This window comes from Gobio gobio, assembly GCF_949357685.1.
Source record: "Gobio gobio genome assembly, chromosome: 18".
Lineage (NCBI taxonomy): Eukaryota > Metazoa > Chordata > Actinopteri > Cypriniformes > Gobionidae > Gobio > Gobio gobio.
Genome location: NC_137111.1, coordinates 3,584,298 through 3,598,670, shown reverse-complemented (window position 1 = coordinate 3,598,670; position 14,373 = coordinate 3,584,298). Strand labels below are relative to the sequence as shown.

At 41.6% G+C, this 14,373-nt stretch overlaps 1 protein-coding gene across 1 annotated transcript; it reads left to right on the top strand.

The window, feature by feature from the left end:
- Positions 1 to 5,807: 5,807 nt before the first annotated feature.
- Positions 5,808 to 13,236, top strand: LOC307141709 (interferon-induced protein 44-like). Its single transcript, XM_079842102.1, has 4 exons — positions 5,808 to 5,948; positions 6,037 to 6,208; positions 11,333 to 11,433; positions 11,545 to 13,236. Exons 1-4 carry the CDS (start codon positions 5,862 to 5,864, stop codon positions 11,719 to 11,721), a joined length of 537 nt encoding a protein of 178 aa, XP_079698228.1. The 5' UTR covers positions 5,808 to 5,861; the 3' UTR covers positions 11,722 to 13,236.
- Positions 13,237 to 14,373: the final 1,137 nt, after the last annotated feature.

Here is a 14,373-nt window from a genome sequence, read left to right as displayed (position 1 = left end):
GGTGTAGGCATTAATAAAGCACAATCTGGTAAGTAGCAAATGTATTTATTGTTATTTTATTGTGAGATTTTGCCTCACTTTCTACCATTGCTGTACCCCTTCTAGCCACAACTCTTCTTCTCTGTTTTTAGTGTTTCTGTGGCAGAATTACAGCGCCACACACTGGCCTGGCATGTGTACTACATCGCTTTGAGTCGGTTTCAGTGCTCTCGTGTGTACGCAGATATTTCTTGAAACTAGGGGGGAAAAAGATTGGATAGGGAAAGATCTGGCTTTGTGTGGACGGGCCTAAATGACAGGGTAGTTCAATCCTTTTTGATCACGTAAATCTAACTCAGAGATTAGGCTCTAAATGTTATCAATGATTCAGGTCACAACATGATGATTATGTCAAAACATAACCAATAACATCTGGGCTGCGTTCAGCCCCGACAAAACGTTGCAAAACGTTTTTTAAACGGTAACGGTGCTGCGTTGAACACCCTGTTCTGTTGACGCAAGAGTTGTAACTATGGCAGCCGAGAAGGCCATTCTTTGTGTTCTTTTTGTGGAATTTTCGGAGCCTGATGAAATCGATATAAATACTGCAAAATACATGCAATCACTGCCCTTGCCGTCCAGAATAAAAGACAACATCCCAATCCCATTTAATGAACCTTTTTCATCTCCTGGTAATCAATTCTAACTTAAATCATTTTATTTCTAGTTCTTACTTTTTTAATAGCTTGTATTTTCTTTCTCACTGTCAAGCAATTACCATATATGAAATTTGGTATATAAATAAACTTACCTTGCAATTAAGCTAAAGATATAAATAAATACATCATCATGTTGATTATATATATATATATTAAACTCTTACGACAATCATGTCTTCTAATACCAGCGGACACATTAAACAACTTTACTTCCATTGTGTGAGCTGTCTCTTTAATACTGCGTGGTTTATATACATTTTGCCGCTGATTGGGCTGTCATTTTTGACACACCCACCAAACGAGATCAAACGCATCTCAAACCCGTTGCACACCGTTTCCAGGAAACATGACGTTCAACCGGAAACCGTTGCAAAACGTTGCGCACCGGTTTGAGCTTTGAACGTGCCCCTGGTCACATTTCCTCTTGGATTGCCTGGGTCAGTTACAATAGCCAGACAACATCTAAAATGGTGACTCTTTCCTTCAGTGATTCTGCTCATTATCATCAGGTGTCTTCAATAACGGTCAATCATCACTCAAGTAATCACTTAATTATCTCATTAACTTTAGTTCATTTCAACACTCTTGGGTGTGGCCTCAAATAATCTCTGAGGAGAGCAAATTTAACACTGGAGTTTTTCCTGTGCATCTTCTCCTGTTCTGTTGTAGTCTCATTCTTTGTAGTTTTAAATAAAGGATCTGTTCTTCGATATTTATCAACTCAAGCTGCAACAAAAGTCGCTGTCTATATCAGTGCTGCTGCTTCTTCTTCGGCTTTTGCCTTGACACTGTGTATTGGTTTTGGTTTTTTGGTTTTAGTTTATTTGCACAAATATAAAATATACACAATAAAAAAAACTAAAGTACAATCCATATACAGTGAAGGGTGAGGCAAAAAACCCAAAGGGCTTATCTTAAAGCCTCCACCTAAACAACAACAAAAAACGAAATTGTAAATATATGAATGTATATAACTGCAACAAGTTAATTACAGCATGTATATAATAAATGAAAAATGATAATAATATACTTAAAAAACAAACGATATGAAGTGCATGAGACATCAATAAACAAACAAACTAACAAAAAACACAATTACAAAGCCGCAATAAAATGCTTCTTTATACATCTTTTGAAACTTTTTAAAGAACATTTTTTTGCTAGATGAGATGCCCAATTATTACTCCATCGTTACTCCACACTGCCTACTAGTGGCCTGCATGTGTAACTGCACGTCGACGTGGACAACAAAGCAGAAGTATTAATGAAAACCGCCACGGTCTGATACAGAAGTATAAATCAGCCTTTAGGGAGTCTGATAAAATGTTGCCAATTAAAATATATTACATATGTCAGGTGAGCATATTATGGGATGTCAAGGAAGACCAATGTGGATGAAGGTGAACTGGAAAGTGTACATATATGACAAAAGGAAGTAGGAGGCCTTATGAAAATCTGTTTATTTGCTTATCCAATAAACTTTGAAAGTCTTTGTTCAATGATAAATTAATATGTGTATGATTTTACTGAATAAAAACTCTTGTTTGCTTGAAGCTCATTTTGTAGCTCTCTCAGATGTTTCGGTTGGATCGCAATTTCAGAAAAATAAAATGTATTTAATTTTAATGCTGAATTTCCACCAGATTTCTATTACTAGTTATACTTCTAGTTCTATTAAAACTGATGATACACTATATTGCCAAAAGTGTTGTGACGCCTGCCTTCACATGCACATGAGCTTTAATCGCACTGGACGAAGGTTTAATAGACAGACCCGAATCGCTGTCATAAGATTGTGAGGGTTTTTGAATCCAGATGGTGATCTCGGAGAAGCGCATGTTAAAACAGTGCATATGCACGCGAATGAGCCGGCAAGGCTTTAAAACGCATGCAAATAATGAACTTTAGTGATTGTGAATAACTCTAGTGTTCTGTGAGTATAACTCTACCACTAACGTGTGATGTGAATGTATGTCACGTTGTTCAGTATATTGGGATGGAGGCAAATTATAGAATTTGTAGAAAAATAATTAATTAAATGCAAAACCGAAAAACCGCAATTCACAGGCGCGTATTGAACCGTGAAGGCCGTACCGAACGGTTCAATATTATATTGAGTATTGTGGCATCCCTAATATATATATATATATATATATATATATATATATATATATATATATATATATATATATATATATATATATATATATATATATATATACATTCACCTAAAGGATTATTAGGAACACATACTAATACTGTGTTTGACCGCCTTTCGCCGTCAGAACTGCCTTAATTCTACGTGGCATTGATTCAACAAGGTGCTGAAAGCATGCTTTAGAAATGTTGGCCATATTGATAGGAGAGCATCTTGCAGTTGATGGAGATTTGTGGGATGCACATCCAGGGCACGAAGCCCCCGTTCCACCACATCCCAAAGATGCTCTATTGGGTTGAGATCTGGTGATTGTGGGGGCCATTTTAGTTCAGTGAACTCATTGTCATGTTCAAGAAACCAATTTGAAATGATTGGAGCTTTGTGACGGTGCATTATCCTGCTGGAAGTAGCCATCAGAGGATGGGGACATGGTGGTCATAAAGGGATGGACATGGGCAGAAACAATGCTCAGGTAGGCCGTGGCATTTAAACCATGCCCAATTAGCACTAAGGGGCCTAAAGTGTGCCAAGAAAACATCCCCCACACCATTACACCACCACCACCAGCCTGCACAGTGGGAACAAGGCATGATGGATCCATGTTCTCATTCTGTTTATGCCAAATTCTGAAACAGAAATCGAGACTCATCAGACCAGGCAACATTTTTCCAGTCTTCAACTGTCCAATTTTGGTGAGCTTGTGCAAATTGTAGCCTGTTTTTCCTATTTGTAGTGGAGATGAGTGGTACCCGGTGGGGTCTTCTGCTGTTGTAGCCCATCCGCCTCAAGGTTGTGTGTGTTGTGGCTTCACAAATGCTTTGCTGCAGACCTCGGTTGTAACGAGTGGTTATTTCAGTCAAAGTTGCTCTTCTATCAGCTTGAATCAGTCGGCCCATTCTCCTCTGACCTCTAGCATCAACAAGGCATTTTCTCCCACAGGACTGCCGCATACTGGATGTTTTTCCCTTTTCACACCATTCTTTGTAAACCCTAGAAATGGTTGTGCGTGAAAATCCCAGTAACTGAGCAGATTGTGAAATACTCAGACCGGCCCGCCTGGCACCAACAACCATGCCACGCTCAAAATTGCTTAAATCACATTTCTTTCCCATTCCGACATTCAGTGTGGAGTTCAGGAGATTGTCTTGACCAGGACCACACCCCTAAATGCATTGAAGCAACTGCCATGTGATTGGTTGATTAGATAATTGTATTAATGAGAAATTGAACAGGTGTTCCTAATAATCCTTTAGGTGAGTGTATATATGTACTGTTGTGTGCTTGTGTAGTGGATGGTGGATGAGAATCATGATACACTGGAGAAAGTCTTATCTAATCAGGAAATGTAGCCAAAGCAGAAGGTCCAAGTTCGAGAAGACCCGAGTTTGAGTCACGGCTCGCGGAGCTTTCCCACTTTGCCTCCTGTCTACTCTATACTATCCTATCACAATAAAGGCAAAAACACCAAACATACATCTTTTAATGTTGTCTGGTAAAGTCCAAAGTTTAGAACAGCATTATCAAATCTTGATTTAGTTTGACCCAGGGTTGTGCAATAACAGGCTGTCGTTGATGAATGTCCTTTCCTCAGAGATCCTATGAATGAATTCTTCTTTGTTTTCAGGAATAGAAGAAGAATATGTGGCGACATTCAAAGGTTCAGAATACTTCTGCTACGACCTTTCTCTGAACCCGATCCAGAGCAGCAGTGAAGAAATCACACTGTCCTTCAGAACGCTTCAGAGAAACGGGCTGATGCTGCACACGGGGAAATCCGCAGATTACGTCAATCTGGCGCTGATCAACGGGGCGGTGTCTCTCATCATTCATCTGGGTTCTGGGGCGTTTCAAGCTCTGGTGGAGCCGGTCAATGGGAAATTTAATGACAATGAATGGCATGATGTGAAAGTAACACGGAATGTGCGTCAGGTAATAGAGCGACCAATGATTCAGTCGAGATCACACTACCATAGTTGAGGTTGAGGTCAGGACTCTACAGGCCAGTCCAGTTCCTCCACACCAAACTCGCTCATCCATGTCTTAATGGAGCGGCGCTTTGGTCAGTCATGCTGGGACAGGAAGGGGCCGTCCCCAAACTGATCCCACAAAGTTGGGAGCATGAAATTGTCCAAAATGTCTTGGTGACGCATTAAGAGTTCCTTTCACTGGAACTAACCTTTGAAAAACTGGTTATGGGGTGGGGAACAACCCCACCCCATAATCCCCCCTCCACCAAATTTTACACTTGGCACAATGCGGTCAGGCAAGTCCCGTTCTCCTGGCAACCTCCAAACCCAGACCCAGAAAGCATGATTATCTATTCTTGTAAATAAGCAAATAGTCTACACTAGTTTCATACTGAATACATTGTTTTGTTGTTCAATAGTTAACATTGGTTGTTATTGGTTTGATTAATCATAACAGTTCAACTGGATAAAAAAATAAAAAAAATTCTCTCTGGAGAAATCGTGTGGAAATCGTTGATGCTCGTATGGTCAACGAGCCAACGAGCCATGAATCGGCGACAATAGTTTTTGTGCGCAAAAAAACCCTAAATAACGACTTACATAATGATGACGATTTCAAAACAAAGCATCATTAAGCTTCGAAGCGTTATGAATCACTTTTTTGCGCACAAAAACTATTGTCGCCGAATCATAAAGTTATTTTAGAACCACTGTAGTGAGATGGACTTCGTAACGACGTCTTTAGTACCTTTTAAGGGTCTTGAGAGTGTAGAGTACCATTGAGCCAATGGAGGACTTTCAGAGGCATCAGATTTCAACTAAAATATCTTAATTTCTGTTCCGAAGATGAACGGAGGTCTGACGGGTGTCGAACGACATGAGGGTAAGTAATTAATGACAGAATTTTCATTTTTGGGTGAACTAACCCTTTAAGTATTTGTGTTTGTTTTAATGATGTCATGTAACATGTGATTGTAGTACAAACCATTCAAAATTGAATCTGGACATTCGAGTTTGTCTGTTGTCTTCAATGATACCATGGGACTGGAACCAGGATGTATGCAAGGATGCCCTGTGGAGGACATCATCAAAGCCATTCATGGCCACGTCCGAAATGGTCATGTGGTAAATAATAAAAGAGCCTTAAAATACTCTCTTGATAAAACAGTCTTTAAGCATATTTTACACTGATGCCTGTCTTGATCAATCATAGTTTAATCCAGAAAAACCACTGTCTCCAGAGGATGAAGACTATGTTACGGACCCAACACTCTCTGATCAGGCCTTCTGTGTAGTGTTTGTTTTAGCAGCTGACCGAATCGAATTCACAGATCCTAGTGTTTTGGAAAAGATCAGAGATATCCGAATGCAAGTTAAAACTCTCGGTAAGAATAACACAGATTGAATTTACAGCTATGCAAACATTTAGCAACACAAAAAAATGTCAACAACTTCATTAAAGGGGCAGTGTGTAGTATTTATGAGGATCTATTAACAGAAATGCAATATAATATACACAACCTCTCTGTTACGTATGCAACCTTGGTTTCCTGACTAGGGAATGAGACACTGCGAAACACCTTCGGTGTGACGATGGTCTTAAGCCCTTATACCATCACGCCAATTGATTGGCAAGTGACGCTTAGCACTGCCCCGAGAATACATGTTCATATCAGCGTGCTAGGCGTCATATCATCAGATTTTCAAGACGAAGGAAGCTACTACCCAAAGATAGGGGAATGGCCAGAGTCACAATGTCTCATTCCCTATTCAGGGAACCAATACGTAACCGAGACGTTCCCTTTCATAGGTTCACTGAAAGCTGCCATCACTATGGGAATGATATACCATAATGTCTTCACAAAACTGAGAGTAGCTAGAGACTGTGGAAAGCAACCGCTCAAGTACATAAAACCTGGGAGCCAGGAGCCATCTTAACGTCCAGACCGTAGAACTGGACAAAGGTGTTAGGCTGCAGAAATAGCCTCAATCATCCAATAAGACATTCTTTGCTTGGTCACGGCAGGAGAACAGTTTTGAGGGTAAGACATTTTTCTGCTACCAACTCCAATGGCTGAAAAGAAATATCCCATGAGGGAACTCGTGCAGGGCGGAAAGGCCTAAGCCGTCTCTCGTCCCTTGCAGAAAACGAGAGACCTGGGGGTGACGTCCAATGGAAGCACCCTCCATCTATAAATGCTGTTATTGGATCAATAGGGCAATGAACTGGGTCTAGATTACGTTGATTACATAGATCACCAGGAGGTTAAGAGCTTACACTTGAAGGCATAAAGACGCTTCATGGAGGGGGATCTGGCGTTAAGAATAGTGTCTGTAATCTCAGCTGAGAGATCAGAACGTCTTAACCTGCTCTTCTCAGCAGGTCTGGTCTGAGGGGAACCTCCCATGGAGGGCCAACTAACAGACTGACCAGGTCTGAAAACCAAATCTGAGAGGGCCAGTGAGGGGTCACCAACAACAGGTGTCTTACTTGTCCGTTCGCACTCTGAGCAGCACCACTGAGAGCAAGTGAACAGGTGGAAAGGCAAAAAGACTGGTCCTGGGCCATGTATGGGCCAGAGCATCTATCCCCAGAGGGAAATGTGAACTGCTTTGACTGACAGAAAGGTCTGCACCCAGAGAAGCACACACCGTGCCAGCCTGTACAAGAGACGAGAGCATAGCCCTCCCTCACGATTCAGGTACTATATTACAGTCATGTTGTCCATCCTGACCAATACATGACACCCCTTCAGATGGGGTAAGAACTGTTTGAGTGCCAGAAACACTGCTAGCAACTCCAAACGATTTATGCGCAAACCCCGATGCACTTCGCTCCAGACTCCGAAGGTCGGGCATCCCTGATAAACCTCCCCCAGCCTGTCAGTAATGCGTCCGTCGTGATCATCTTGCGACGACAGAACGAGCCACAATGGGGCCAGAGCAGCGTCCATACATTTCATAAATGTCAGAGGAGCTAAGGCTAATCTCCGGTTCGAACCTGAGACATTTCATAAATGTGCAGTCGTGGCCCCTTTCAAAATGGGCAGTCGTGGCCCAATGGTTAGAGTGTCGGACTTGTAACCCGAGGGTTGTGGGTTCGAGTCTCAGGTCTGGCAGGAATTGTCAGTGGGGGAGTGAATTACCAGCGCTCTCCTCCACCATCAATACCACGACTGAGGTGAGACCCTTGAGCAAGGCACCGAACCCCCAACTGCTCTGCCCACTGCTCTGGGTGTGTGTTCACTACTGTGTGTGTGCACTTGGATGGGTTAAATGCAGAGCACAATTTTCCAAGTATGGGTTACCGTACTTGGCCACACGTCACTTCACTCAGACAGAATGCATGAATTTGCTCACTCTGAGCGCAATATTTAAGTGACAAAAGTCCAAAATTGGACATAACCCACCATCCTTTTTGGGCACCACAAAATAATGACTGTAGAAGCCTGCATTTGCCTGAGTGGGGGGTATCTCTTCTATAGCCCTTTTCTCTAAGAGAGACACAATTTCCTGACTCAAAGCCAGGGCCTCCCAGGGACGCACCGTGGGAAGAGCACCGCTGGAAAGAGGTGGGCCTTTGCGGAATTGGATGGTGTAGTCGTGGCAAATAGTACGTAACACCCATTGTGAGACCTCAGGCAGGCCCAGTGCTCCACTAGGGGCGTTAACCGTCTGGTCCAATAGGCGATGGTTCACTGTACCTCATCTGGGCGCTGAAGGGAGAATGAGTACAAATGAGCCGGAGGTGGTTGCCGTTCAACCTCCCTGGACCTACGTGGGATGAGCTGGTGAAACGCAGCAGACTGCTGTTTTGCTGCTCAATCTTTTAACCACAGTAGTCACAGACTCTCCAAATAGGCCGTCATTAGATATGGGGGTGTCTAACAAGAAAGATTTGTCTTTTTCTTTGATGTCAGTGAGAGTAAGCCAAAGGTGGCGCTCTACTGACACCATCACCGCCATGGGATATCCTACTGCACGGCAAGTATGCTTTGTAGCTCTTAGCGCCAAATCAGTAGCCCGTCTGAGCTCTTTAACAGCCTCAGGAGTCATGCCTTCTCCCTCGTCTAGCTCCTTTTATTAATCAGCTTGCCATAGAATGAAGGGTAGCTGCTGCTTGCCATGTAGGATTTACCAACCAAAGAAGAAGTAATCCTACACGGTTTGGAAGGCAACATCGTGACTTCCACGATGGAGCCAAAGTCGGTGCGAAATGGGCTACGAGAGTCTCTTCAACAGCCAGCATCATCGCATAACCGTGATCCATCATTTGGAAACAGTGGTGAAATATGCAGCCACGGAATCAGTAATGTGCGTCGAAAATGGCTGCTTCCAAGTCTTGGAAGAAGAGTAGAGGCCTACGGGACTGGGTTGGGGCACGACTAGTAAAGAATCGATTGTCCAGCTTTGACTGGGCCTGATGTGCACAGGCTCGCTGTCCCATTCCAGCCCCAGCGTAACTACAGCGTGAGTGACCACTTCTAACAGCTCTTTGTACGACTGTGAAGCACGTTTCTCCTGTCCACTCCGGGGAGAGAACTACAAATTTCATCCACAAGCCCCTCAGAATTAGAAGGGCCTCTAGATAAAACAGCATTGTCAAAAAGGCCACAGCCAAAAAAATCAAATCATGAGCTTCTGGGATAGGCTGCATTTCGTCGTGGACAAAAAAAACAGGGACGTCGCTGTCGTGGTTTTCGAACACACGAATGCAACCGGGGGAGATAGAGAGAGAAAGGGGTCATAATCCGTCTGCTCACTCTCCATGTGCTCAGGCTTGCCAACGTCACCCCAAGCGTCCATCTCGTGCGATGCCTCGACAGCCGCAGAAACGGAGAGGCACGGGTCAGACGAGTTGCCTTTTGTAAAGGCGGCGAGCCTAGAGCGCAACACTTTCAGGCGCAGCCTATCGCAGTGTGGACAGTCAGATAGGGTATTAAGCGTGGCCTGAGCATGCTGAATGCCTAAACATTGCACTTACCTGTCATGAGTGACTCCTCCTGTGATAAATCTGTCGCACGGACCGATGCATCTCATCGTGTCCGCTTAAGAGTAAAAACTGCTCTGAAAGTGTAGCTATGAACACAATAAATTTGCTTTCCAATGGGCACAGAGAATCCAATTCCTAGAGGAATGAAATCTGATGATTTGACACCTAGCATGCTGATATGAACATGTATTCTCGGGGCGGTGCTAAGCGTCACTTGCCAATCAATTGGCGTGATGGTATAAGGGCTTCAGACATTCGTCACACTTCGTTGTGTTCCCATAGTGATGGTTAGCAGTGTTGAGTGAACCTATGAAAGGGAACTATGCTTTAGAATGAGCCATTTCTCACTGTATAAAAAAAAATCCCCGTAAAATTACGGTAAAAAGGCGGCCGCTGTGGTTGCCAGAAATTTGCCGTAAAAAATATATTAGCAACATTTTAGGTTTTACAGATTTAAGTTAAATTTACTGTAAATAACCGTATTTCATTAACTGAAATAATAATAAATGATCAACCTATTGAAATACTAATATCTTTTATATACCTTTGATATATACTGACAACCACCAATCACAGTGAAGATGAGAGTCACATGATGAATCAAAGCTTTTAGGAGAACAGTACTCATATATAGTCATTCATACAAACACTAAACACCATCATGGCAACACACTTGACATTTTAAGAATGCAATAAACATTCATTTAACTTTAGATGTAACATAAAAACTGATTTGAAAAAACTAAGAAGAAACAATTATTTAAACGAAAATACATCAAATGTGAAGTGTCACGCAGTGAATTCTGGGAATGTCAATATACGTTTTTTCACTGTAAATTACACAACGACTTGTTCTTTTTCACTTCCAAAAACGTTAAAATGTAATGGTATTTTACTGTAAAATTACATTAAATGTAAGGTTAGATCTATTACAGTTAGTAGTAGTATATAGTACAGAAACTTTCTCTTTCTCTTGTCTTTTACCATTAAAATAACAATAATTTTGTACCCTTCTCTTGAAGTCGCCATTTTGTGCTACCATGTCTCTATGGTAGCCCTAAACGGACAAACTTCTCTACAGAGCACTAGTCACTCTCTATGACATCTTTGTCCTGTGATGGCCACCGTAGCTTCTCTATACTCTCCGAAAGGGAGCGGTGAGCCACCTCACCACTAGATGCCACTAAAATTCACACACTGCACCTTTAAAACAATTACATATGCATTTACCATATTGTTTGAACATTTTATGTTTAACACATTTTTCCTAGGAGGTATATTATGAGTGAAAGTTGACTAATTGACTAATTTGCACTTTTCTAGCTTCACTTTCTGACTTTTCTGCTACATATTAAATAATGTGATAATTAAAAATAATTATATTAGCGCATCTTTATAATATGTTACATTGTTAATACATAAAGCTTATTTAATATTAAATACATTTAAATATCTAGCCACATAGAAATACGTTTAAAAAAATCTATGTATAAAGTATATTCCGAATATTTTGCAGCGTTGCCCCAGGTCATGGTCTTGACAAATGTGGATCAAGCATGTCCATTGGTGAAAGCTAATTTACAGAGGATCTACTACAGCAAAAAAATCAAAGAGACGGTATATTATGTATTCAAATAAGTATTTTCAAGTCTCAGGCTCCATATTCTGCTGATGATATGCATTTTGAATTCAAGTTTGTGCTTGACTCCTTTTTATCCCTTCTTCTAGATGGAATTGTACAGTAATAGATTGGGAGTTCCCATGTGTCACGTCTTTCCAGTGAAGAACTACCATGAGGAAATCGAAACCAACGATGACATGGACGTTCTGATTTTACAAGCATTACATCAAATTATACATGTGGCTAACGACAACTTACAGGCTCGCTCATCAAATAATTACTGAGCATTTTGAATTCAAGTTTAATCTACAAATACTGTGAGAAGCAACTTGTGAATACCATTTTCTGTAGTCAAGATCAGTAGGCCTGGGAAAAGTTTGAGACTGATTTATACTTCTGTGTAGAAACCTATGGACTAGCTACATCGTAGGGTGTGTGTAGCACGCGTAGCCTATGGCGTAGCCTGACGTGCACCTCTCTAAAAGTTTAATAGTGCATCAGTTCATTTGACTCCACACTCAAAACTGAAGCAGTGTTAAAATGAGATAATTAAGTTAATAACTGAGTAATGATTGACCATTAGTGATGAACAACTGATAACAACAAGCAGAATCACTGAAGGAAAGAGTCACCTCTTTAAGTCACCATTATGACGATCAGTATTTGCTTTTGGGGGGGGGGGGTCACCCTGGGTCACCCTGTCTACAGAACATGCAAAAAGAAAGTCGCTGCAATAGTTGGAAACACTTCAAATCTGCTAATTGAATGAAACGAGAGAGTGCGTCCTTTGTGATACATGAATGTTATAATGCGTTGCTATTGACAACGGTATTTATAAGGAAGGAAATGCCACAGAATAAAATGTGGCTTGAAAAAGTGCATAGAGCTGCTTGTTTTATCTCTTTGTTGATTTTCAAATATAAAACTTGTTGAAATGTTTTCAGTGTCTTTATGAACACTTGAATCCCATTTTAACAAAATCGTGATAATATTAATAATCGTGATAATTTTGATCACTATTATCTTGATATGAAAGCCAAGGGTAAGGAGCTCAACTATAGCAAAAACTGATCACCATAACGGTGACCTAAAATGGTGACTCTTTCCTTCAGTGATTCTGCTCATTATCATTAGGTGTCTTCAATAACAGTCAGTCATCAGTGAATCTCTTAATAATCTCATTTACTTTAGTTCATTTCAACACTCTTGGGTGTGGCCTCAAATAATCTCTGAGGAGAGTAAATTTAACACTGGAGTTTTTCCTGTGCATCTTCTCCTGTTCTGTTGTAGTCTCATTTTTTGTAGTTTTAAATAAAGGATCTGTTCTTCGATATTTATCAACTCAAGCTGCAACAAAAGTCGCTGTCTATTTGCCGCCGTCAGTGCTGCTGCTTCTTCTTCTTCGGCTTTTGCCTTGACACTGTGTATTACTCCATCGTTACTCCACACTGCCTACTAGTGGCCTGCATGTGTAACTGCACGTCGACATGGACAACAAAGCAGAAGTATTAATGAAAACCGTCACGGTCTGATACAGAAGTATAAATCAGCCTTTAGGGAGTCTGATGAAATGTTGCCAATTAAAATATATTACATATGTCAGGTGAGCATATTATGGGATGTCAAGGAAGACCAATGTGGATGAAGGTGAACTGGAAAGTGTACATATATGACAAAAGGAAGTAGGAGGCCTTATGAAAATCTGTTTATTTGCTTATCCAATAAACTTTGAAAGTCTTTGTTCAATGATAAATTAATATGTGTATGATTTTACTGAATAAAAACTCTATTTAGCTTGGAACTCATTTTGTAGCTCTCTGAGATGTTTCGGTTGTAAGAGAGAAAACCCTTTCAGAAAATTTCAGAAAAATAAATTACATTTAATTTTAATGGTGAATTTCCACCACAATAGTCAAGAGACTTCTATTACAAGTTCTACCTCTAGTTCTATTAAAACTGAAGATACACTATATTGCCAAAAGTGTTGTGACGTCTGCCTTCACATGCACATGAGCTTTAATGCCATCCCATTCTTAATCTGTAGGGTTTAATATGGAGTCGGCCACCCTTTGCAGCTCTAACAGCTTCAGCTCTTCTTTCCTCAAGGTTTGGGAGTGTGTTTATGGGGATTCTTCATTTGTGATGTTGGACGAGAAGGCCTGGCTCTCAGTCTCCGCTCTAATTCATCCCAAAGCTGTTCTATCGGGTTGAGGTCAGGACTCAAGTTCCTCCACACCAAACTCGCTCATCCATGTCTTTATGGAGACGCTTTGTGCACTGGTGCATGCTGGGACAGGAAGGGGCCGTCCCCAAACTGGTCCCACAAAGTTGGGAGCATGAAATTGTCCAAAATGTCTTGGTGAAGCATTAAGAGTTCCTTTCACTGGAACTAACCCCTGAAAAACAACCCCACCCCATAACCCCCCCTCCACCAAACTTTACACTTGGCACAATGCAGTCAGGCAAGTCCCGTTCTCCTGGCAACCGCCAAACCCAGACTCGTCCATGGGATTGTCAGACAGAGAAGCGTGATTGGTCACTCAGAGAACACGTCAGTGGTTCTCAACTCCAGTCCTTGGGACCCATTGCTCTGCACATTTTGTATGTCTACCTTATTTAAGGCACCTGATTCTGATCATCAGCTCGTTAGGAGAGAGCTCCATGAACTGAACTGAGTGTGTCAGATAAGAGAGACACAAAATCTGCAGAGCAGTGGGTCCCCAGGACTGGAGTTGAGAACCACTGCTCTAGAGTCCAGTGGCGGCGCACTTTACCCCACTGCATCCCACGCTTTGCATTGCACTTGGTGATGTAAGGCTTGGATGAGCAGCTCAGCCATGGAAACCCATTCCATGAAGCTCTACACACTGTTCTTGAGCTCATCTGAAGGACACAGAAGTTTGGAGGTCTGGAGCTCTTGGCGACTTCTGTGACCC

Coding starts and splice junctions, on each gene's coding strand:
- LOC307141709 (XM_079842102.1), top strand. CDS start 5,862: ATGGGACTGGAACCAGGATGTATGCAAGGATGCCCTGTGGAGGACATC. Junction 5,949..6,036: donor ACGTCCGAAATGGTCATGTG/GTAAATAATAAA, acceptor GATCAATCATAG/TTTAATCCAGAAAAACCACT. Junction 11,434..11,544: donor GCAAAAAAATCAAAGAGACG/GTATATTATGTA, acceptor CCCTTCTTCTAG/ATGGAATTGTACAGTAATAG.